The sequence below is a fragment of the Calidris pugnax genome, unplaced genomic scaffold (genome assembly GCF_001431845.1).
Source record: "Calidris pugnax isolate Ruff unplaced genomic scaffold, ASM143184v1 scaffold27, whole genome shotgun sequence".
Lineage (NCBI taxonomy): Eukaryota > Metazoa > Chordata > Aves > Charadriiformes > Scolopacidae > Calidris > Calidris pugnax.
Window position 1 is genome coordinate 19,968,708 of NW_015090893.1, and position 23,753 is coordinate 19,992,460.

General features: G+C 40.9%; 1 protein-coding gene across 1 annotated transcript in view; it reads left to right on the plus strand.

Annotated features, from left to right (window-relative positions):
• REEP2 (receptor accessory protein 2) overlaps positions 1–22,006 on the plus strand; it is a 22,518-nt gene extending 512 nt beyond the window's left edge. Inside the window, exons 2-8 of the mRNA XM_014948046.1 lie at positions 38–110; positions 6,628–6,704; positions 8,015–8,135; positions 8,701–8,814; positions 9,829–9,976; positions 10,314–10,471; positions 12,441–22,006. Coding sequence (XP_014803532.1) covers positions 38–110; positions 6,628–6,704; positions 8,015–8,135; positions 8,701–8,814; positions 9,829–9,976; positions 10,314–10,471; positions 12,441–12,515 — 766 coding nt within the window. The 3' untranslated portion in view covers positions 12,516–22,006. The remainder of the gene's footprint in view (positions 1–37; positions 111–6,627; positions 6,705–8,014; positions 8,136–8,700; positions 8,815–9,828; positions 9,977–10,313; positions 10,472–12,440) is intronic.
• Positions 22,007–23,753: the final 1,747 nt, after the last annotated feature.

Here is a 23,753-nt window from a genome sequence, read left to right on the forward strand (position 1 = left end):
CGCGGGGACGGAGCTGAGGGGTCTGTCCTTCCCGCAGGCTGATCTTCGGCACCCTCTATCCCGCGTACTCCTCTTACAAGGCCGTGAAGACGAAAAACGTGAAGGAATATGTGAGTTGGCCGTGGCAGCCCAGTCCGAGGCCGGGCGAGGGTCTCCGGGGGGGTTGGGGGGTGCCCGGGAGGGCGGGCGCTCACCCGAGGGGGGGGCTTCAAACCGCGAACGTGGGATGGTTCTTCTCCAGAGACGCTGAGGGAGGAAGGGACAGCAGGGTAAAACACTGCAGTGTGTCTTGGATGTATCTTTCGATGCATCTTTCAGTGCATCTGAAAGTCCAGGACGAGACCTTTCTTCTAATATTATCCTTACTCTGTGTCTTATTACTGCTTTTTCAGTATTACTTTTGTTTTCTTCCAAAAGGCTGAGTGATTTTGCTTGGTTTGTGTCTTCCTGTCAACATGACTTGTGATCAGTGTTTTCTGTTGGTCAAGATTTCACCCTTCTTCCTTTTTGGAATCGTTTCCCCTTCTCCGTCTACACCATTGTTACAATTACCGTATTTAAAATACTACATGTTTCTTAGTGATGTGTCATCTTCTTACAGAAGGGGTGTTCTGAGTTAATCAGTGGAGACGAGCTATTTGGCTTATGGGTGGGATGAACTTCCATTTATCTAGAACAAGGAATAACCTGATGGAGAAGAGAGGTAACATGGGTGAATATAGGGTATAATTTGTCACTGTTGCTTTGTGGTGCAGTCAGAGACTCTTCGTTGAGCTGGCTTTGTTTGCTCCTTACAAAATGACACGTCAACAATAAATATTGCAGGGTATAGTCCTTTTTTGTGTCATGATGCTTCAGTCCTCTAGAATTGCCTAGACTTTTCTGTGTGATGGCCTGAAATTCAGCCCGCTGGTTTTTGAAGGCGATGCCAGGTGAGGTGAGAGTCTCACTCATAGTGGACAGCTTTACAAACCTCAACATCTGGTGGAGGTGTTTTGGGGTGGTTTTTTTTTTTTTTTTGTAAATACCGGTCTTAGTGGAGAAGTCAAAATGTGAATGTTCAGGAGGTAGCCATAACTAATATAGTGTTTTGAGTGATTATTAGAGTTACAGTCAGAAATACGATGAGCCTTACTAAACTTTGAACTTTATTACTAATAACATTAGAAACTGAAAAGAAAGCATGAAAGGAACTATCTGAGTAATCTTATGATCCTGTGGCTTCATAGTTATCCTTGAAGTTACGTTCAAAGTAGTATCATGTTACTGTTGTCTTCTCTGGCCTCCCTGTCCTCTTTCTTTCCAGTTGCCTATGACCTTCATTTGTTGTGTGAAACGCACAACTGTCTGTCATGGAATGATTGTGTTCCAGTTACAGAATCTGTGTTAACTTTAAGACAGACTCAGATTTCTGAGTTTTAACTTGAAGCTCTGTGGGAAGGGACCCGGATGTCCTGGTGGACAAACAGCTCAATAGGATGCGTCAACCAGGGCATCACCAGCAGAGATAAAGAATCAGTATCCCACTTAGTGCTTGTCAGGCCTCACCTGGAATACGGTGTTCAGTTTTGGTCTCCGCTGCACAAAAAAAAGATGTGATCAGGCTGGAGAGGGTCTAGAGAAGGGCCATAATATGACCCAAGGAGATGGAAGCCTGCCATGAGAGGAAAGGCTAACCGTATGGGTTGGTTTGGTGTTGAGAAAAGAAGGCTCAGGGGAGACCTTGCCACCATGTTCCAGTACGTAAAGGGTGGCTGCAAAGAAAACGGAGACTCCCTCTTTACAAGGCGTCGCATGGAAAGGCCAAGGGGTAATGGGTACAAGTTACTCCTGGGGAGACTGAATTGGACACAAGAGGAAAATTTTTCACAATGATAACAATCGACCGTTGGAATAATCTCCCCAGGGAAGCAGTGAATTCCCCATCCTTGGACACTTTTAAGATCCAGCTGGACAGGGTGCTGGGCCATCTCATCCAGACCAGGCTTTTGACAAGAAAGGTTGGACCAGATGATCCTTCAAGTCCCTTTCAACCTGGTATTCAGTGATTGTTTCGTTGAGAACTTGAGGGGAAAAAAAACCCCACCACCTCATTTTTTTTAAAACAGTCTATTAAGATGCTTGTTCTGAAGGTCAAAGACTCAGTAAATATGGAGCCTTTGAATTTGTAGGCATTCTTTACAGTAAAAACCTGCTTGCTTTCTGTGGGTAGGTTAGTGGTTGAGGTACATAAATGCTGTGTTTCCTTGCAGAATGTAAACACTGTATTGATCTGATTTTCTTTTGGTAGAAGTTGCCTAAATTGCTGTAAGACTTCTTTAATCTGATGGTGAAAAAGAAATGAGATACAATACTTGAGTATCATAAAGTCATCTTAACAATAATATCAACCAATCACCTGGTTGTAAGCCCCACTAGGGCTGATGTAGAAAAGTATGGAATTCATTTTGGAGTTTTGTATAGTGCTTCATTGATACGGTTGTCTTGAAATAGATAGTTCTGGATTGCTGCAGCAGGAAATTTTCTCTTGCTTTTGTTTTCAATAGAAATGCTGGACTTGGTTCAAGAAAATGTATTTGAATTGCTAAAACTTACATATAAATTATTTCTCCTTGAGAAGGCTACATCAGAAATAAGCATTTAGATGTTGTACTGCTATCTGTCTAATATACTTATCTTTGGGGGACTTCTTCCTTCTCATGTAAGTGAGAAAAAACAATTTTGTTAAACGTGGGAAAGGGGACCAATATCTGTTCATACTGTTCTTCATGTGAAAAGTCAGTGGGAAACTTGAACGCTGTGCTGCACGGTTTCAAACTGCACGCTGTGTCTGTGTGCTACCACTTGCTCATAGTGCTTAAGAGCCAACATTGGTAGGGGAGAAAGATCTTACAGGTGTATCTGTGCTAGAGAGTCTGGTGTATTGAAGATTGACTTGATGCAGATTAAGCAGTCTGTCGCTGGCACCAGACAACAGTGCAAACTTACTCTTCTCTTCCACCATGATATAAATTTATGGTAAGTCCTTGAGCAGTTTTGACAAACTGCTTCTAGTAGCTCAGACTGTTTTAAAAGTAATATCTTTTTACGTGTCATCTTCAGCATTGGTCGTATCTACATTCCAGTTATGCTTTTGCATTTTCTGAATTTATTTAGGTTCTCGGTGCAGGTTGGGGAGACTACATGTGTGCAGCTAGCTGAAGCTGGTGGTCCTTTTTAATGGACTTAAAAAATACATAGCCTGGTTTGGCCTTCTGTTTTTGAAGGTGTTTGTGCTCTGGGGGTTACAAACATCATAAGAAAAAAACCCAGTCATTCTTCCCCTCTGCTTTCTGTTCGTCTAGTTTCTGGTTGTCTGCACTACAGGAACTTCTAGACCTAAACTAGTTTATTTAAGAGCTCTGTTTTCTTTTTGTCTTCTGGCTGTAGAACATAGGGTAAAGTGTGGCAGGAGGAGACAGAGGGCAAGAGACCTGTGTCCAGAATCAAAGATGTGAACATGCAGTTTCTTTAAACAGTTAACAAAACAACGTTTTCTATTCCTCTCTTCTGATACTCCGAGCATTCTGTTAGCAGAACGAAAAAGTCTAATGAGCACCGAGCTTTATGGTTGCATCAGCCTGTCTACGGCTCCTGAGTGGAATGAGCTAATTTATCTAATCACAAGTTTTCACTACGAAAGAGCAGATGCTGTAATTTCATTACTTTATACTTAATGACATTTAGCAACAAAATACCAGCTGGAGATCAATCAGTATAGATTCCTTTCTGAATTCTCTAATCAACTCATACCTCATCACCTGGATAGAAAAGTATCTTCTTCACGTTTTGTCATCTTATTATTCGCAACCTTTTCCAGATCTTTCATGAAGATGAGCAGCACAGATCTCAACACTGATTCCTGTGGGATTCCACTGGTAACTTTCCTTGTTGTGCCAAATGGCCATTTATTTTTATCCTTTGTTTCCTCTCTTTTAGCCAATTGTTAGTCCTAAAGAGTCCCTTCCTTTTTATCCTTGACAATTTCTTTGAGTGTTTATTTAGGCCTGTTGGAAACTTTGTAGAAACTCCATGCACCCAGCCTCTAAGGGAAGCGCTATAGAAAGAGCTTATGGAAACCTTCTAAGAATCCTGCTATGTTTGTGAGAGAGTATTTTTCTGGAAAAAAAAAACCAAACCCATGTTCCTCATTATGTTACAAATATCTATGTATCTGCTAATTGCTTTTACTATTATTGCCTTCATTTTCCTAATACTGAAGTAAGACTTACTGGTATGTAGCTTCTCCGAAATCTCTTGCCCAGTGGGATCCCTGTTTGCCACCTTTGATTTGTCATTACTTGCACACTTTTTCATACAAGAGCTGATCTATGTTGGTGCATTGAAGAGTTAACCACTCATTTTGTAGAGTTCCTTTAGAAGTGAAGTGAATGACACTGGGTCCTAGTCCTGTCCAAACTGATGATACAAGGAAAAAAAAAAAAAAAATAGGACTACCATAAAATACAAGTTTTACTACTTTCTGTTGTGAAAAAAATTCACAATAAAGTAAAAATAATTTGGGCTACTAACCACTGTCTTCAAAACCATCCACTGTGTTAGAGGAGTTGGAGGCAGCATAATTTTGCTGGTTTTTTTTAGAAAGTTTTGGAGGGTCTTCTGTGAACAGATCACCAAATTTTCCAACACATGCAAGTTTGGGGAAACATCTGTTTTTATAACTTCATTTGCTGTAGCAAAGACTGTCTTTAAACTGTCCATGTAACTTTAATGTATGGATTAATGTGTGGATTTAATACGTGGAATTTCCTTGATTCAGTTTAATTCTCCTTTCCCATTCTAGATGACACTAAGAGTGTTGAGTTGTTTTTAGCAAAGGTGAATTCTTTCTATTTATCTGCAACATACATTTTTTTTTACTTCTTAACAGCATAGCAAACTGGCAATTTCCTTTCTTAAAGGCCTTTTCAAACCTAAACAATTCTATGACTCTTCTGCTATTAGAAATTTTTGGGTAGCAGTTTTTTTAATTCAGCTGATTGCTCTTTAGGAATAATGACCCTGTAGCTGAGGCCCATTAGATTTGTAACTAGAACAGCAGAGTGTGTGTGTGTTAGAGGAGAAATATTTTTGCTTTGGAAGAAATACCTACTGCTGCAGAGAAGAGTGTGAGGAAGTAGGGAGACAAGTGTGAGGAAGTAGGGAGACAGACAATAGGCATACAGATGTGCCAGCAGGAAAGCTGGTTATTGTTCAAGAGTCACCTCCTGCAAGCTCAGGAGCGATGCATCCTGACAAAGAGGACATCGGGCCAAAGTGCCAGGAGGCCTCCATGGATGAACAAGGAGCTCCTAGACAATCTCAAAGAGGAGAAGAAAGCTTACAGAGAGTGCCAGCAAAGACAGGTAGCCTGGTAGGAATATAGACAAATTGTCCAAGCTGCCAGGGATCAGGTTAGGACAGCTAAAGCCCAGATAGAGCTAAGTCTGGCCAGGGATGTCAAGGGCAACAAGAAAAGCTTCCACAGGTATGTCAGTGATAGAAGGAAGACTATGGAAAATGTGAGCACACTCAGGAAGGAAACAGAAGACCTGGTCACCCAGGGCATGGAGAAGGCTGAGGTACTCGATAACTTTTTTGCCTCAGTCTTCACTGGCAAGTGTTCTAGCCATGCTGCCCGGGTCACAGAAAGCCTTCTAGTCCTTAAAGGGGGCCTACAAGAAAGCTGGGGATGGACTTTTTACAAGGGCGTGTAGCGAAAGGATGCGGGGTAATGGCTTCAAACTGGAAGAGGTAGATCTTCACTCAGGGCGGTGAGACCCTGGCCCAGGTTGCCCAGAGAAGCTGTGGCTGCCCCATCCCTGGAGGGGTTCAAGGCCAGGCTGGATGGGGCTTTGAGAAACCTGGTCTGGTGGGAGGTGTCCCTGCCCAGGGCAGGGGTGTGGGACTAGATGGGCTTTAAGGTCCCTTCCAACCCAAACTGTTCCATGATAATAGCACAAAGAACACTTTGTAAACTATACTGGAGACTTTAAACAAGAAGATAAGGTTAATGTGACATGTTCTCTGCTTTATTACCTCTTACTGAGCCTTTATTTAAAAAGAGAAGAGAAATGCTCATGTAATTTCTAGGAGTAATTATTAAGGCAAAGAATGCTTATTAGTGAGTTGGATGAAAATACTGCATCTGATGATTTGGGGTTTTTTTCTTCCCAAGAAAAAAGTTATATCAAGAAAATATAGGGCTACAGTTGAGACTAAACTTTTTGCATGTGGGTGTATATATATTTATTATGATAATAATAATAATATACAAAAGAATATAACTTCTTAAAGTGAACTGCTTACTCATTTTACATAGCTTATTTGGGACTTTAACACTGCTGCATCATGATACTGCTACAGGGCAAGCGTTCATCACTGTATCTGTGCATTTATCTGTTCAGAGCACATTAATCCTACATGTTTTCCCAAACTATAATATGTGACCCTCTTCATTACTGATTATATATGCCTTCTTGTTGAATTCATCTTCATGGGTGGAGATGATGAGTCATTTTTACTGAGAAGAAATTTCACTTTTTCTGAGTTCTGATGGATGTTGATTGAGCAACTGCTCTTTTGCAGGTGAAGTGGATGATGTACTGGATTGTGTTTGCCTTTTTCACCACTGCAGAAACACTCACAGACATTGTTCTTTCTTGGTGAGTTCCTTGGTGGCATGTTTTTGGGGCTTTTTTGGGTTGTTTTTTTTTTTTTTTATAAGAGTAATAGAGAGTTAGTGTTAAGATGCCAGGAATAAACTGTCTCTGCTTTAGGGGTTTTCAGTCCCTGTGAAGAGTCTGCAGATTTTTAGATATTGTGTGTAGTGGCTGCTGTCTTAGCTGTTCCATCTCCTATACTTGCGAACAGTTATGTATCTGTAAGGGGATCTTCATTCATTCATAACATGAAATATTTTTGAGAAGCTGTAATGTGAACTGATAAAAGTTAAAAAAGTTTGAGAAATGGTTCAAAAAAAAAAAAAAGATGGTAGAAGGAACAGACCTGTCCGGGAAGCAGCTTCTTCATCCTTTCAGTGCTGTGTGTCATGCTTGGCAATATGGAGGCCTCCAAAAATGACAAGTCATCATTACATGTCTTCAACTGAACCTTTGGGACAGACTGTCTCCAGTTTCTTCATAGTGTTTGAGGTTTGCATACATCTCTGAAAGAATACCAGTCAAGAGTTGCATGTTTTAAAGAAATATGAAATGGCTACACAGCCTTACAGAAGTGCTTGGCAGCTTTGCGTAAACTTTGAAAAGCAGATAAAGATCTAAAAAGTACTGGTAAGTAAGTTTGTGTACCTAAAATGGACTGCTGAAAACAGAAATCTCTTACTACTAATAGAGACAGTAGAAAGTTTGCATTCGCTTGTTTTGGTCTTGGCTACTGTGTCGTCCCAGAGATTTTATTGGGTAAGGGTTAGCGATGAAAGGCTTTCATGCTGCATGCTCTTTTTCATTTACACTGACCCTCCTTTTGTGCCTCACTGGAGGAGTACCTACTGGAAGTTTCAGAAACTGGGCCATCAGCCTTAGCAGGAACTTGAGATTTATTGAGATACGTAGTTGAAAACTTTGGATAATGAGAAGGAAACTAATGTAATATTAACATCCAGTGGATACTGTCTGAAAAAAACATCAGAATGATGAGAGTAGCTATCAGATTGTAATTTGGTGTGTTTGCAGGGCTGAGAGATGCCCTGTTTATGGAGTTTTCATGGCTATGGATGAAAGACTAAATGAGACTCAAAGAAGGTATGTCCTAGGATTACAAAGAGGGTTTTGCTATTCTCACCTGATATATTGATTCTTTTGTTTCTGAGCCGTTGTCTTGCCTTTGCTCTTTCTGCCTATGCTGCTCTCTACCAGTTATCTCCATCTGTCTCTGTGCAGATCTTGATTCCAGTTCTCCATCTTTCTCTCTCTCTCTCCCTCTTTTTTTTTTTTTTCTTCCATCTTTCTCTCAGGTTTCCCTTTTATTTCGAGCTGAAAATTGCATTTGTGATTTGGCTGCTCTCCCCTTACACCAAGGGCTCCAGTGTTCTCTACAGGAAGTTTGTGCACCCAACGCTCTCCAATAAGGAGAAGGTACTTACTTGTTGTTAGAAGATACTGACCTTTCTAGGAGCTGAGTGGCTTCTGATATGGTTATGCCACAATAAAAGCTGAAATGCATGAATCATGCTTGTGCTGACATTTGTGGATGTAGAATGATTCTGTCTCTGACAACAATGCCATGCTGCAGCTCACTGACAATTGTAATGTAGCCCATAGTTTGCCTAGTGCTTAAAGAGGATGTTTGGCTAACCTAGTGTCATGAGCCCTTGCAATCACTGTCAGTAGTTAATCTCTTTGAGTCATGATAGGAGCAGCATGTTCTGTGGCCGTGCTGTTATTTTCACATTGTCAGCGTAAGCAACTGCTTTGTTTCAGTTGTCACAATTTGGAGATAGCATACTTTAAGTAAAAGTTGCGTTTGCAAGCTTTCTGTAAGCAGCAGAGAAGCTGCAGTTACGTGGTCAGTGACAGCTGATGCTGGTAGCCTGGAAAAAGGCATCCAGATGAGCTTTAGCTTTTTAAGGGTAATGGTGGGGAGACTTTGGTCATGTTTGTAACGAGGAACTAAATGCCATGTTCCATATTGCCTTCCTAGGAAATTGATGAATACATTACTCAGGCTCGTGACAAGAGCTATGAAACCATGATGCGAGTTGGCAAGAGAGGGTTAAACCTTGCTGCCAATGCAGCAGTTACCGCAGCTGCAAAGGTAATGCAACACCTTCTGTAACATTCAGAAATTACCCAGCGTTTTAGTTTTGTGTGCCAGCAATTAGTACTATGGGTCTGTTGGAGATGCTGGTGCTTGTTGGTACCAATCCACTTTTCCTTTCCTCCAGTTTGCCTTGCAATTTATCCCATCCTTTGACTTATGAAAAGTGGAGGGAGAGTGGAATGGATTTTGCTTTAACCTCTTCCCTGTTAGTCTTGGGAGTATACTTTTCGTTTTTCTTCTCTGTTTTTTTCTGGAGTACCCTATGTTCTGGGTTGAGAGATACAGGACTATCTTTTCTTCTAATGCTGGGGAAAATTGCACTTTTAGAAGACTCTAGTGTCTGAATTTGTGAAAATATTTACTTTATAGCCAGCCAGGCTCTGTGGGATTTAAGGTTAGTGTTTTCGAGCCTCGCCAGGTGCAGGGACAACGAGGAGCAAGGCCTGGCCATTTGACCCAGTCTGGCCAACAGGATTATTTCATACCATGAACATCACATTCAATATAAATTGGAAAAGTTTACTGCATAGCTCTCTCTCCCTTGATGGTGGCGGGTCCAGACAACTCCTTGCCCCGGTGCCGGAGCCCTGAGACCTTCCCTTCCTCCTGAAGCCATTGCGCTCGCAGTGTCTGACATTTGCTGTCCACTGCTGGGAGTGCACAGCTTTCTACTGATATAATTGGCAGAGTATAATTCTTGTATATCTTGTATCAGTATAGGGATTAATACTGGTTCTTTAGTATTATTGTTAATTATTTAGTCTTAGTCTGTGAAGTCTATTTATGTTTCGACCCTTGTGTTTCTTTGTGTTCTCTGATTCCCCTTTCCGGGTGGGGAGGGGTCATCGGGTGATAGAATAATTGTCTAAATAGCAGTAGATTGTTATGGGTTTTCTCAAACCATAACAACCCTAGTAGGGAATAGAGCCATTTTCTCTTCTTCTGACTGATCCCGTATGCGATGATCTTGGTGAAGTGCCCTTGACCCTAATTATTATGTCCTCTTAGGGCCAGGGAGTTTTGTCTGAGAAGCTGCGAAGTTTCAGCATGCAGGATCTCACTCTGATTCGGGATGAAGATACTGTGCATATGCGAAGCCATGAGCCGCAACTGCACCCCTCTGGTGGGAGTCTTCTTGAAACCATTGAGGATTCAGGTAAAGAACACCGCGGCTGGGCCATTGCATGAGGCCTCCTGTGGTGAGCCAAGAGGGAGGAGCAGGGGTTCCCTAAACTTTCCATGTGTTTGGTCTCAGGACTACATGATTCTAAATTATCTAGGAGAAGTTGCATTGCCTTGCCTGGTCCCTTCCCACGTATTAACACATCTCTGTTAAATCTGTTAAACAGATTAACACATCTCCACTAAATTTTGGATTATCCTTCTTAAGGATTGTTGACATCTCTCTTTCATGTTGTTGTTCAGGATGGGCCATTTTAGACTTTATGTGATTTTCAAAAGCATTTGCTAAAACTTTCTCTCTTACTCCTTAGCTTCATGTTACTCCTCAGGAGAGGAGAGCAGTGTGGCACAGAGGTCTAATGGAACCCCATCGGAAACTAGAATAGACCCATCAGATGAAGATGCAGGAGACAAACTTCCTAAACGTACACAGAGTCTCAAAACTCCTAAAAAGATGATGAAAACTGAGGTGAGCTGGTGTGTAAATTATTTCTAGCACCCACACTGATTTGTGAGTTTTGTTGGAAGGCTCTGGCTTCATAGCCTCAGTGCATTTAAAAGGTGTTTATATAAACTTTGTTGGACTAAGTCTTTGCTGATTGAGTCCTATGTCAGAGGACTTGCTGTCTACTTGCTATGCTGGTCACTAGCTTTTATATTTTTATCATGCCTGAAAGCCTCTGTCATAAGCCAGGACCCAGCTTTGCTTTCATTCAGGGTGGGTTGGGTTGAAGGGTGGGGCATTAGGTATTTTTTGACATGTTTTGTTGATTGCATCCTCTCTCCTGTCTGTTACAGTCTGAATATATAATACTACTGTGACCTTTATACCTGGGACAGTGACTTTCTCCTCATCTAAAATGCAGTGGTTCTGTACCCTCTTAGGCCTCCCTGGACTTCTGCATATTAGAAATGGGGAAAATGCAATTTCCCCCTCCACACCATTCCCCATTCCCCCCGCTCCCTCCCACCTCAGAGTTTTGGGCAATTAGTCGTTGTTGAGCTATCCCCTCCATATGACCATGTGACGATCCAAGATATTTACAGCCATTCAGAGGGGACATGAGTTGCCTGTGTTGTTATTATTAAAACAAACCATACACGAAAATAAATGCAACTGTGTTCAAGAACCATTTTAGCTTAACAGTCTTGTCTTTTCAGCTCTTTTGTAGAATATGCTTTTTGAGGTGCTGCTTTCCAGATTTTGACTCTTACTCAAACATTTGTTGTGGTTTGATTTATACATGATAAAAGTCTTCTCCCTTTTTGTGAAGCTGGGGTTCCATTTGCTTGATTCAACTCTGACTCCTAATTTTATTTTTATTTTAGATAAAGAGTGCTATATGACTGGCTTACATTGTTGAGCTTTTCAGGCTAAATATTAAATATTTTGGAGGAAAGTAATTGCCTAAAGCATCATTTTAAATCTTACTGTTAACCTTGATTTTACAGTGTACAGGACACCTTTGTGTGTGAGTAAGTACTCTTTGTAACAGAATCACAGAGCAGTTGAGGTTGGGGGGGACCTCTGGAGATCACCTGGTCCAACCCTGCTGATCAAGCAAGGCCGCCTAGAGCTGGGTTCCCAAGACCAGGCCAGATGGCTTTTGAATATCTCTGAGGATGGACATGTGTCTGAAGATGCATTTTAAAGCAGCATGGATCTTTTTGAAGTTCCCAAGGCTTACTTCTGTTGACCCCTTTGCTTTCTTCTCTAGCATATTAGACAGGAGCAAAGAAACAAGAGGAACAAAATTTGATCCCAGACTTCTTAGTGGGGAATTTTTAAAGTGAAATTGTGACTAGACAGTGATGAATGTTGATTGTGAATACAGAAATTCTGATAAAGCCCTTTGCAGGCATATTAGTGTTTATGCTCAGTCTGCTTAGGTCTTTGGTTCGGGTGTAAGAATTGTAGGAGGGCTTTGACTGAGATCTCCAAAGTTGCCTGGAAGGGCTGAACACATTGTGGATCATAAATGCACTCTTCTTGCCAATATCTAGAATGAAAGACACTGGGTAAAGTGTGCAAACTAGTTCAAAATGTTTCTGCATCTTCCAGAGAACAGGATTTGGAATGGCAATCAAGAAGCAGAAAAGTTACCTCAGTGAAGTGTTATGTAAATGTTACCATTTAGAAATATTGCTATGTCCAGTCTTTTGTTGAGACAGCTGACTTCAATTTTATTATCATGGTTGTCCTGTTTTAGAATGTCTTCCTCTCCTGGTTGCCATTTGGTGGATATGCTCAGAGTAATTTGTTTACTAGCCAAAACCAAATTGAATGATTAAACACCATTTTTAAAAAAAGGGATGACGTGAAGGGTCCTTTTGTTGTAGTTGCTTTGTCCTGTTTTCACTCTGCATTCTTACCTATTTCTGTTAGACATTTAGGTGTTAAACCACCCTAAGATGCCTCTTTTTTTATTTCTCCTCAGCTTCCAGTGAGAAGTGTGAAGGCCCGCCCTAAGAAGAAAGCTGCAGGCTCTCTTGCTTCTGGCGAGTCATCCTAAGGAGACCTCCCCCTCCCCAGCAACTGTCTCTGTCCCGGGATTTGCCTGTCGCTTTTGAGGGGAAACTCCCTGAAGGAAGGGAGCTGAGATTCATGTACATAACAGATACTGCTTTGTAGAGCTCATTCCAAGGCAAGGGGGAGGCTGGGATTCAGAAAGTGGAGTAGAGGATGCACCTCCTCAGGAATTTTCTCCTTTTCGTCTCTGTTGGAGGGAATGCTGATATGTCTGTACATAGCCTGTTGCTTTGGAATTCCCACTCTATAACCCAAGTTGAAGAGAATCTTTGCTGGAAGAACTGACTAGGGTTAGAGACATCCATTGCACAGAAGCTGGAAAAACATTAGACACTGGAGTTCCACAGGGGTGGGTGGCTCCCTAAAATGTCTTATCTTGCTCTGGGTATTCTTCTGCAGCTGTGAGTTGTTCAGAAGTGCCCACCATGATTCATCCTCCTTAAGGAAGGACCGTACCTGTCACGTCTATCCCTTTTGAGAAGGTGATTGAAATGATATAAGCTGACTGCATTTGAACGTAAAAAACTAGCTCATGGGAGGAGTATACTAATTCCCGTTACTAGTACTGGAAGATGAAGAGATTGGTTTTTATTTTATTTTTTTCAGGAAGGTGAAGGGAGGTAATTGAAAAACTGAGTACTGAAGAAAATGTGCTGTTATATGCACAGGTGATGAAGTAGCTGCAGGCATTTTTAAGAGGTAACTATTGAGAAAGAAAGTTGGGCATCCATAAGATTTTTCGGCACTTCTCGAAGCTGCTTGAATTTTTTTTCAGGTTCTGCTATTCACTTTGATTCCTGTGAGAGCATCAGAGTGATGCGAGTCCCATGCAGTGGGAATAGCTGGCAGGGAGACTGTTGCTTTGCCATTTAGCGGTTGAACTCCATGTCATCCTGATGCTTGTTACTACAGACAAATTCTTTCATTTTAGCAGATGACTGGGGAAAATCTGGCTCAATATAGTCTGTAGGAATACTTGAGAATTTCAGAAGCCCTTGTCTCTCAGCTTTAGGAGATCCAATCCTCAGGGCATGAGAACTGATAAATAGCTGATTTGGAATTTCACTAATTCCAAGATTCCATTTATGGGGAATAAAAAGCAGAGAGTGAGGCACAATACTGTGATTAATGAGTCCTCTTGCTTTATCCTGCTGCAGCCCTTGCACAAATTTTCTGTCTGACCATGTGCCATGTTTATCAGTGTCCTGAAACTTGAGCAATATGTAACACTTGGGACAGAACTACATTTGCATCATGCCAAGCCATACTGGATTCTAATCTGTTGAACATTGTTAATGGGAGGTCCCCTATACACTTGACAACAGAGTCAATGGGAATTTATGAGATGAGTAGGGTGCCTGTCCCTGTAATGGGGGGAGCACTTATAGATCACCAACTAGTTATCAAAGGAACCTGGCTCCTCCATCCCTGCTGGAGACCATTCTTAGCTCTAGATGCAGGCATTTGTGTTTGACCACGTCTTTTGCTGTCACATTTCTGAAATTACAGTGGATTCTTCACAGAGCCAAATATTTTGCTGTTGACAATGTATAGAAGCACTTCTGCAAGTGACACCTCACAAGTATTTCTGTCCTAAAGAACAGCCCTTCAAAAGTTTGCAAAGTTGAAGTTTAGGACTGAACTTTTTCTTATTTCCCGCTGTCTTGGTGGCAAATTGTTATGAATTGACTAGTTATTTTAGGAAACCAATTAAGTTGGTTTTACTTCTGCTTGTAGCTTTAAAATTGAAATCTTGACAGACCATATCAGAAACTCACATCTTGCCAGAAATACTTACCCTAAATTATTGACAAGGCCTTATCCAGGAGCCTGCAGAAAATCCTTGATTTGGCTTTGAGTTTCACAGAAAAAAACCCCAGTCTTTTGTTCTTTTTAGTTTGTCAGCAAATATTGTATAGGTGTCTCACTAGTACATGCAAAGACATGTCGTGAAGCAAGGATTCTTTCTATGTCCAAAGGAAATTCTTTCCATGGGGGATAAAAATCTGTACTGGTTATGTGGAAGGCTCAGTTGTGAGGAATTGCTGTCCTAGATTTTACTGTACTGAACAAGACAGAACCATTATTCTCTATATGGCAGGTATTTCTATGACCACATTTCTGGATTTTTTTTTTTTTTGTAACAAAAAATTTCCATAGCAAATTATTTATGTAAGCCATGTGGGGGACTTGGTTTGGAAGCAAAGGATTGATTAGTCTCCCGTTATGCTCATTGTCATGCCCTTTCCTTGTACATGCATTGTGATAGTCTTGAATTACTCAGTTTTTATGCAATGACTTTCCAGAATGTTTTCTAGAATCAGTTCATTTATAGTAACTCTTCCTGCTTTGAAGCAGACTCAGTTTGAAGAAGACTCAGTTTGGGCATTTGGATTCACCTTTGTCTTCCTGAGCTGGCTCCTGTGCCAAGTATCTTTTACTTAGCATTGATACTTGATGTCATTTGTCTGTGGGTAAGTACAGGTCAGTTTGACTTTTGTTGTACGGGGAATTAAGTGACTACTGGTTGTAAGAGTCTGTAGTAGAGTCAGGGACTATTACTGAGTGTATGATATGAAGCTGGTGATGTAAAGCAGAAGAACTTATCCAGAGCAAGAACGATGTCTTAGCATGGACACTATTTTCTTCTTCCATTACAAATGTAACTGCTAGATTGTGCTCTGCTTGATCAAAGCCTCTGCAGACCTGCAATCACCCACGTGACCTCTTAGTGAGTTTCTAGATGTAGTTCTGCATTGGATGGCATGGTCTTGCATAGAAATTCTCTTGTTAATGAGAACGCTGAATGTGCTGTTTTGATAAAATGCTTTTATCAGCTGTTGTTCAGTGTTTTCAGCAGGAAATGCTGAAATGTAGTTTCTCTTCAGTATCATCTGTGAACTTCATTGTGCAATTAAGCAAATGGTTAAATCTTCACCAAGCAGTAGAACCCATTGTGTTCAATGTTTATACCCCTTTCCTAATATGCTTGAGCACAGAGAGAAACACAGTGAGAGGAAATGATACTTGAAGTTGAAGGGCTAGGGGAGGTGGTGCATGTGTGTCATTTGTGTGCCTAAAATTATCCTAAAATACCTGTACCGTGAGATACAAAGTGAAGCCATGACTGCCTTTTGGAAAGAAATATTGTACCTCCATGCTTTATAGTACTGGGAATCACTATTCTGCTGTTGGAAAAGAAAACAGTGAAATGTGATTTCCCTTCTGAAAAATTTAATGATTTGCTGCATAAAAGAGAAAAATGTTTTCTTGCTTGGCAGTATCTTCCATGGTGGGTAAGAAATTGGAAAATATAGGGGAGACTACTGTCTGGTTTTAAACCCTACACTTCAACTAAACATCTTAATTTCTTACTGTTGTTTATCAAGTTCCTGATTCTCCAGCCTTATGTTTCTGAGTCTGGGGGACTGATTTCTTTTAGACTAGATAAACTTCCTTGGCATGTAGAGGGTATATTGGAGAGAGGGATGCTGGTGTTCTTAAAATTGCAAAGCTTGTTCTGGGGAAGCCACATCTTCCCCTATTTTAGTGAACTGAGTTCCATTCATTGTCCTTTTGCGGTGCTTTTATATACATCCTTCTCGGAACTGTGAGTCACTCAAATATATGGCCAAGCCATTTCTGCCTTGAAAAGCAAGATTTCTAGAGAAACCCAACTTTCCAGAAATTTTTATTCTTTACCATCTTAATCAGCAGGAAATATAGTGCCTTAGGAGGAAAGTGGGATAACTGTGGAATACTCTGCTGGTTCTCTGATCTGCACATAGCATTGTATCAAGGAGACACTGATGTCAGCTGTGAAGTGTCATTGTATGCTTAAGAGCAGCTGCTGAATTGAGCTGTTTTACTGTCTGTCTTCTGAACATGCACATAATGCTGGAAAGTGTGGCTTAGTGCCTAAGAGAGAAATCTAGGAAAAAAAATACTCTTCTTTCTGCTATAGATGCTGTATCGTCACATTACTCTGGTACTTAGTGGGAAGATGCTGAATCTCATCTCTCAGTGTAACTGTTCGGTACTGTAGCTTTTCTTCCTTTACCCACTAAGAGTTTGTAATGTGCCACCTGGCTGAAGCATCTTGTGGTGCTGCTTCCTGAGTTGTTCCGTAAAGTCAGATATGTGGAAAACCAGCAAAGTATTCTGAAGCTATGTGAGCTCATAGAGTCGTTGGAGCTGGAAGGCGCCTCTGAAGATCACCTGGTTCAGCCTCCCTGCTCAGGCAGGGCCAGCCTAGAGCTGGATGCCCAGGGGTTCCTGTGTGCTATTTGTGCTCTGGAGCCTACTGAATTTAGTGTTTAAGAGCTGGTATATGTAGAAATGAATATACTGTATGGTGATGTGCTTTAGTGTTACTAAGGGGAAAGGATTCCTGGTCACCTTTCATCTGGACTTTGGCACTACAAGACACTGTAAACATAGCTCAGTCTTCAGTTATTTCTAGGTATTGTTAAGAGACTTAGAGGCTTCGGGAGAGGTCTTGAAAGGTGTACAGAATAACTTGTGAGAACAATTGGTGTGAGCAGTAAATGAAGACAATAAAGCTGCACAGCAGCTAAGAGCCCATCTGGTGAGATAGAATGAGATTTGAAAATGGGCTGCGTACCGGACAGAGTTGCCCAGGAAATTCTACTGACTTTCTGATCCTCAAGCAATACTTAAATTCTGCGCTCTACAGGTTACAGCCTGATTTTTTCATGCAGCACTTCTTGTTCTGTGTCTTACCTTCCTAAGCTGGGCTTGAGCTATGTGCATTTTGATTCTTTAACCTTTCGTGACTTCAGAACAGTAAAGTTTAAATTTTACCTCAGCAGACAGCTGATCTGCAGGGAGGACCAGATGAGTATGAAGGACGTCACATTGCTTTGTAGTAGATGTGTTATCCTGGGAGGCATCAGCAGGGAGCTCTGGAGGATACATTAATCTGGGAAATTAACCCTGATCCCTTCCCGTCCCCCACCTTGGCCCCAACCCCGACAAAGCTGGTTTTGGATGAACGAAGTGCTGGACTTTGCTACCCTCATGTACACATCTGTAAATTCCCAAAATTTAATGTCAGAATTGCCAGTGTTCTGTTTCTGATGAGAACTGGAATCAAAATACTATGAAGTTAAAAGAAACAGTGGCAAACTGGCAGGTTTTTTCCACAATTTTGCAGATAAGTTTAGGTCTTTGCTGCTGCTTTGTCTAAAACCTTTCCATAAACCCCTTGCAAGCAAACCATTACTTCCTTGCTCTGTTTCTCGGCTCCTATTCTTTCATGACCTGATTGTGTTTCTTGTGTTTTTTCTAATTAAGCAAGAGACTACTTCCACTTTGCTGATTGTGGAGACATGAAAAATACTGTCTTTTAGAGCTGAAATTTAGCCTTTTTCCATTATTTAATCGTATGACCTAGAATCATACAGTGACTTGTATGACAAAGCCTAAGGCTGGATTCACAGGGGGAGCGTGAGCATTTATGGCCAATAGCATCGTTTGATGTATTCCCCTTTTCTTGCAGTTGGTTCTGGCTGAAATATGTCTCCTGCTGACCCTTTGAATAAGAGCATTCTGTCTGCATTTAGCCAAACAATGTTAGAAGTAACATTTGTGGAAAGGCTGCAAAAGTGAGTGAACCCTAAAGGAGCAAGAATTCAAGTCTTCTGTAACTGTCTGAGACGATCTAAAAGATCTGTGCTTTGCTGTATTAACTTATCAGAGATGGGGAAATCAGTCATGTTCTTTGCAGTGGGTCAGGGAGCAGGGTCAGGCTGGATGGCAAGCATAGAAAGTTTTTACATACAAGGGAACTAAGTTTTTATCATAAGTAATGCTTAGTAACTTGCCAAAAAGAAAGCAATTTGAAAATTGTTGGTGACTTTATAAAAATTATAAATTATCCTGATCGGCAAACATAGTGTTAAATATAAACCTCTTGTACTCATGCTGCTGTCTTTTTGGGAGAGCACTGAGTTGACGGACTCCTCACTTTTGACTCCTCTTTTAGATTATTTCTCAAATATTTTGAATGCCTCATGGAGATAAATGAAATTTTTATTTTGACATATGACCGTGAATTCATGTCTAAATTCAGGAACTCTGAGCTATGTGTGAGACAGTGTTGGTCGAATGAAAGCCCAATAGGAAAATGGAGAAGCTGAGACAGATCTGGCCAGGTGAAGATGACTGGAGGACCTTCCTTGAAGTGCAGAAATTGGAGACTATGCAGTAATGCTCGGTTTTGATTCAGTGTTTTCGTGACAGAGTTCCTGTTGGCAATGTGTTGATCTAAAAGCAGTAAGGCGCAGGAAGGGTTGTGAATTGCTTTTTGTCCACTAGAGGGTATAAGCATAACATACAGTCACTGAAAATGAGCAGAGACCTGTCTGATAACCATTGAATTATGGACTGGTTGAATGGCAGTATTTGCTATGTATGAGAGTCCTGCTTAGAAAGTGGGGGGACACAAACTGGGGCTCTAATGGAGAAGTATTAAGTGATACTGCGGTTAACCCCTGACTAAAAAGGCTATGTAAGCTTGCTGGGCTTTCTAATTGAGCCACTTTCCAATGAGGCTTGCTGAGACGATAGTGTTAAGAGAATAACTGTCCTCAAATCTTTTTGTTTTCCATTCAAATCACTTTCTAGCTGCAGGAAGGAGCAATGGCAGTGTTTGTGATTTATTACTGCCCGCCTTTGCAATTAACCACTTTCTGTGTGTTTATGTAGTTCAATAGTGTTGCCCTAATTTATACTATGGATTTTGTAGTATTTCCTGGTAAGAATGAGTAGTTTATTTCTACTGGATCTGTATTCTATGAAAATAGAAGCAATTCTAATCTAAAAATACAGATGTATCTAATGGTTACTATGGTAGTTTGTGCCCATGGCAACAGAGAGTTACCATTCTGAAGAACAGACAGGTTGTTTCCTTTTTTGTCCTGTTTTTTGGGGGTTGGTTGTGTTTTTTTTGTCAACAACCTAATTAACAGTGCAAGCATTTCAGGAAAAAAACACCAACTTTTATTTCTTATCCATACAAGATTATATGGGTACAAGGGATTATGAAATTGTCTCATGGAAGACTTTTATAGAAAAGCTGATGAAGTACAGGCTGGATGAGCAGCCACTGAGGTGGGTAAAAATCTGGCTGCACGGCCAGGCCCAGAGCATGGTGATTAGTCCTAGGAAGGCTAATTGGAGGCCAGCAGCTGGCAGCATTTCCCCGGGCTCAGTGTGGGATCTGGCACTGATCAACATCTTCATTAATGATTGGATGAAGGGACAGAGCATACCCTCAGCAGTTTGCTGGTAGCAGAGCTGGGAGGAGCGGCTGATGTGCCAGAAGGTTGTGCAGGAAGCAGCAAGAGGTTTATCAAGTGTCTGATCTTATATCTCAAAATATATGGAAATCCTAATAGGAACATAATGAGACAGTCTGAGATTCTTTCTGCTGTTGAGAGAGAGGTCTTTTATCTGCAGCATCATGGATGGAGACTTACAGACTGAAGAAAGGTCCAGGAGGTTACTGTAGGAAAGAGAAACAGAATTTAGAATAGGGCTGGGGATTCTTCATTGTCAGACTTTGGAAAAAAACAAAACCAAACCAACAGAAAATCGGCGGTATGTTTCTGTTCTATTTGTCCATCATATGATCAGAGTTAAATAAATAATGTGCTTTCAGGAAGGTGCTAAATTTCAGCTACAGTTTGGGGATTGCCCTAATGTGGTTGATTAGTAATGATTTAAAGAATTATATTTATAAGAAATTAAGATATTATTAAGGGAGATAGGAATGGGGTCTCATGAATAAGCCTCGTATTTAAAGAATGGCTGTCTCTGCCAGCATAGAGCTTATGTAAAGGCTCTCTACTAGCAACACTCAGTGTCAGTTTTGTAAGGAAACATGCTGAATATAAGTTTAGCCAAAGCCAAATCACAGAATTTTCCAAGCTTTCTCTTTTTCCTAGGCCCTCTTGGGGAATCTAGCAACTGAATGGAAATTACAGCATTGCTGCTATCACTTGCTAATTTGGGGCAATTAATATCTTTAATTAAATAGAATCTAAACTGCATTTAAAAGCCAATTTTTGTAAAAGCCAGGTGTTGTGACCATTTTGTATTTGCCATAGGAATACAGTAACTGAGCAGTGGAGCCACAGTGGTGCTCAATATTACCTCAGAAGAGGGAAAATGGAGAAAAGAACAGCCCAAACTGAATGGGTTCAGGTAGCCCAGTCTCCTGTCTGTGATACTGCTCAGTCTATTTGATGACCAACGGGCAGCCTGGAATTAACACAGACATTGGAAAAGCCTTTTCCTGACACTGTCGCCTTTTTACTCATGCTCTGAAGCATGGTGGTGTTAAATGAGTGGGTTACTGGAGTTTTTTTTGCGTGGAGGGAGTTGTTTGAATTCTTTAATTATATTTTTAGTGAAGTCATTAAAAGTCTGGTCACTTGCTGCAGACTTAAATACAGAAATCCTACAAATCCTAGATTTCTCTATTTAAGCATCCTAGTCTTGTGTTGTGCTTGCTTTGTTAGATTAGACTCTTTCTAGGTATATTTTTCCATTCTGTTTTGTGAAGACCATTTAAAAAAAACGGTGTTATTTCTTCTATATCTTGCTCTTTTGCTCTCACGTGTTTTCCCCTATTTGAAAGTACCAGTTGTTTTTCTTCCATTTCTCGCCAGAGTATGATACAAATCGGTGCAGATGTGCTTTCATTCCACAGGGTGGCAGCTAATCCTTATTTCCTTTCTCAGTTATTTTGACATTTCTGCTAGAAGGAGCTTTTCTGGCCAAGTTCCCCTCTGAGGCATAAGGGTCATGAACCTGTAAATACAACCTTTCTGTTGGGAGTTAAAGAGTATTTGGAAAAGCTTATTATATTGTGGCTGTTGAGGCTGTATCAACTTGCTGAAGATTGTAGTAGCTGACAAGGCAAAAAAAAAAAAGCATCATCCAAGGACTAAAATTTGAATATTATGTATTGCTACTGTTTTATGTGGTTCTCTCTTGTAAGTGGTGCTCCAAGCATAACTGAACACAAGTAAATGGTGGCACCTCTAGACAAAAGTTGCTTTGATAGAGGCTTACTTATTGATGTGGGTAGGGGAGAGGTTCTAGAAGTTATTTATTCACTTTTCACTTCCAGCTTATTTTGACAGATAAATGTCTCAGATAATTTGAATTGAAATCTCTGTGTGTCATTACAATAGGTTTATAGGTTTATGAGTTCCGGGTATGGCTTTTTGTTTTTTGCTATTGATTTTACATAGTTTCCTCCCATCCCATGTCCCAATTTCTTATTATTGATGCCTGTGAATATTTTTCTTTACAAGGCTGCTGTTTTGTTATCTTCTCAAACTGTACCCCTGAATTGTTTTAACTTTTCTCCATGTCTTTCTTATGTATTTAGTCTTCTACCTTTTGCTCCTCTCCGTTGTTGAATAAAGATATGAAAATTAATACAGAGTCCTGCTACTTCTGCTGTGTAAAAATAAGGCAAGTTTGGAGAATCTGTTGTGTTCTGGCTTTGTTTCCTCACTTAGATGTTGCCCCTTGATTAGGTTGTGTCCACTTCCCAGATGTTAAGTGAGGACTTGGATTCATATCACAAGTGTATTTGTTCAGTGGCCTTTTCGCTCCTGCAGATGCAGATCACTATAGAATCAAGTACAATTATTGTCACGCATCTAGGAGACGAGACCTACCTAAATTGCAATTGCAGGTAATCTCCAGAGAGGACAGAGGGTGAAAAGAATTTATATGTGCAAAGTTAGAGAATGGTGAGTATCTGTTTCTGGGTGCATGTGCAGAAGCATGGATGTTTAGCCAATACTACTTAACTACTATACCAAGGCATGAAATACTTGTTTGGGGAGGAAATAATTGCTGTCTTGCAGGGCAGATAGCAAGAACTCAGCTTACTTAACTGGAAAGCTTGTGGTGTGGAGAACAGACACAGAGGCCGTGTTAAATTACAAGAAAAAAATGGGCTGTGAGAAGAATTCTCTGTGGTTATCAACAGCTGGTCCTCCACAGGCCCTGCTACTGAGTAAAGTGGGTAGTTGTAGTGACGGACATAAGCTAGAAATTCAGCTAGCAGGGTTCTACTGGCATCTCTTTCTACTTGGTGTTTTGGATAATGCTAGGTCTCAATGGATGGACTGTGTTCTTCAGCTGGAACTTAGTAACAGGAGTAATGGACTGAGTCACTGGTTTTGATTGAGTTGAAATCTTTTCTGAGTTTGAAATTCTAGCTTTTTTTTTTCTTTCTTTCTTTTTTTCCCAAGTGTAGTTTTCCTTTGGGAGTCTCGTGTAGGTGGAGCCTTTCTCTTTCTCCCCCCCTTGCTGTCAGTTTTTCTTGCCAATGCTATGAATGTCAAACCTGCCAGCCTTCCACCTCCATGGATGTCCTTATGAAGGAGGCAGATTTGCTGCTGCTTCTCTTTCAGCCAGCTCAGAGCTGACATTCCCAGCCCCAGCAGTGAGAAGCTGCAGTGTTTATGTAGTAAATAGAAAATGTTTGTCTGTATTTCTGGGCATATGCAAAAAATAATATGTGGCTATTTTGCTCTCTGTATATATCTGGGGACGTTTCATATTTCCACTTTTCCCAGAGGACAAATGTACGTTCATGTGTTCGTTAGACACTCAAATATGGTACAACAGTACTTGACCTCTGCAGAATGATTACAGGAGCAGTTAATGAGTTGTGTGGGTTTGCACTTTGAGTTTGCTTGTTTGTTAGAAAACTGCCAACTCTTGAATTTCAGATTCTTCTCCTTCTGGGCTAGCAGGCTCAAGTGTAAAGTACCATTGGATTTGTGAGTTGTAGATTAGAGATGATTGGGAAGCAGCTTAGTCTGCCATCACAGCAATGGAGATAATCCTTTTGGATCCCAGAGATTATTATCCGGTCAGGAGCATTCATCGTGGTTTATGGTGTTGACTCCCTAGAGCTGTCATTATTTAACAATGTGGATAACCATGAGGCTTTGGAACTGTTCTGCACGTTCAGAAGGAGATCTGTGCAGTTCTCATCAGCTCATCAGTTCCCATGGAATCAGACTTCAATTCCCTGTCCTGAGCTGCGTGCTTTTTTCCTACCAGTTGGAGGGGGGATGATTTGTGTTCTTCCTAGTATATAGAAACTGTTAGAATTGTTTCTAAATCGTAAATGTCATTTGACTACCTAAGACAGGGATCAAAA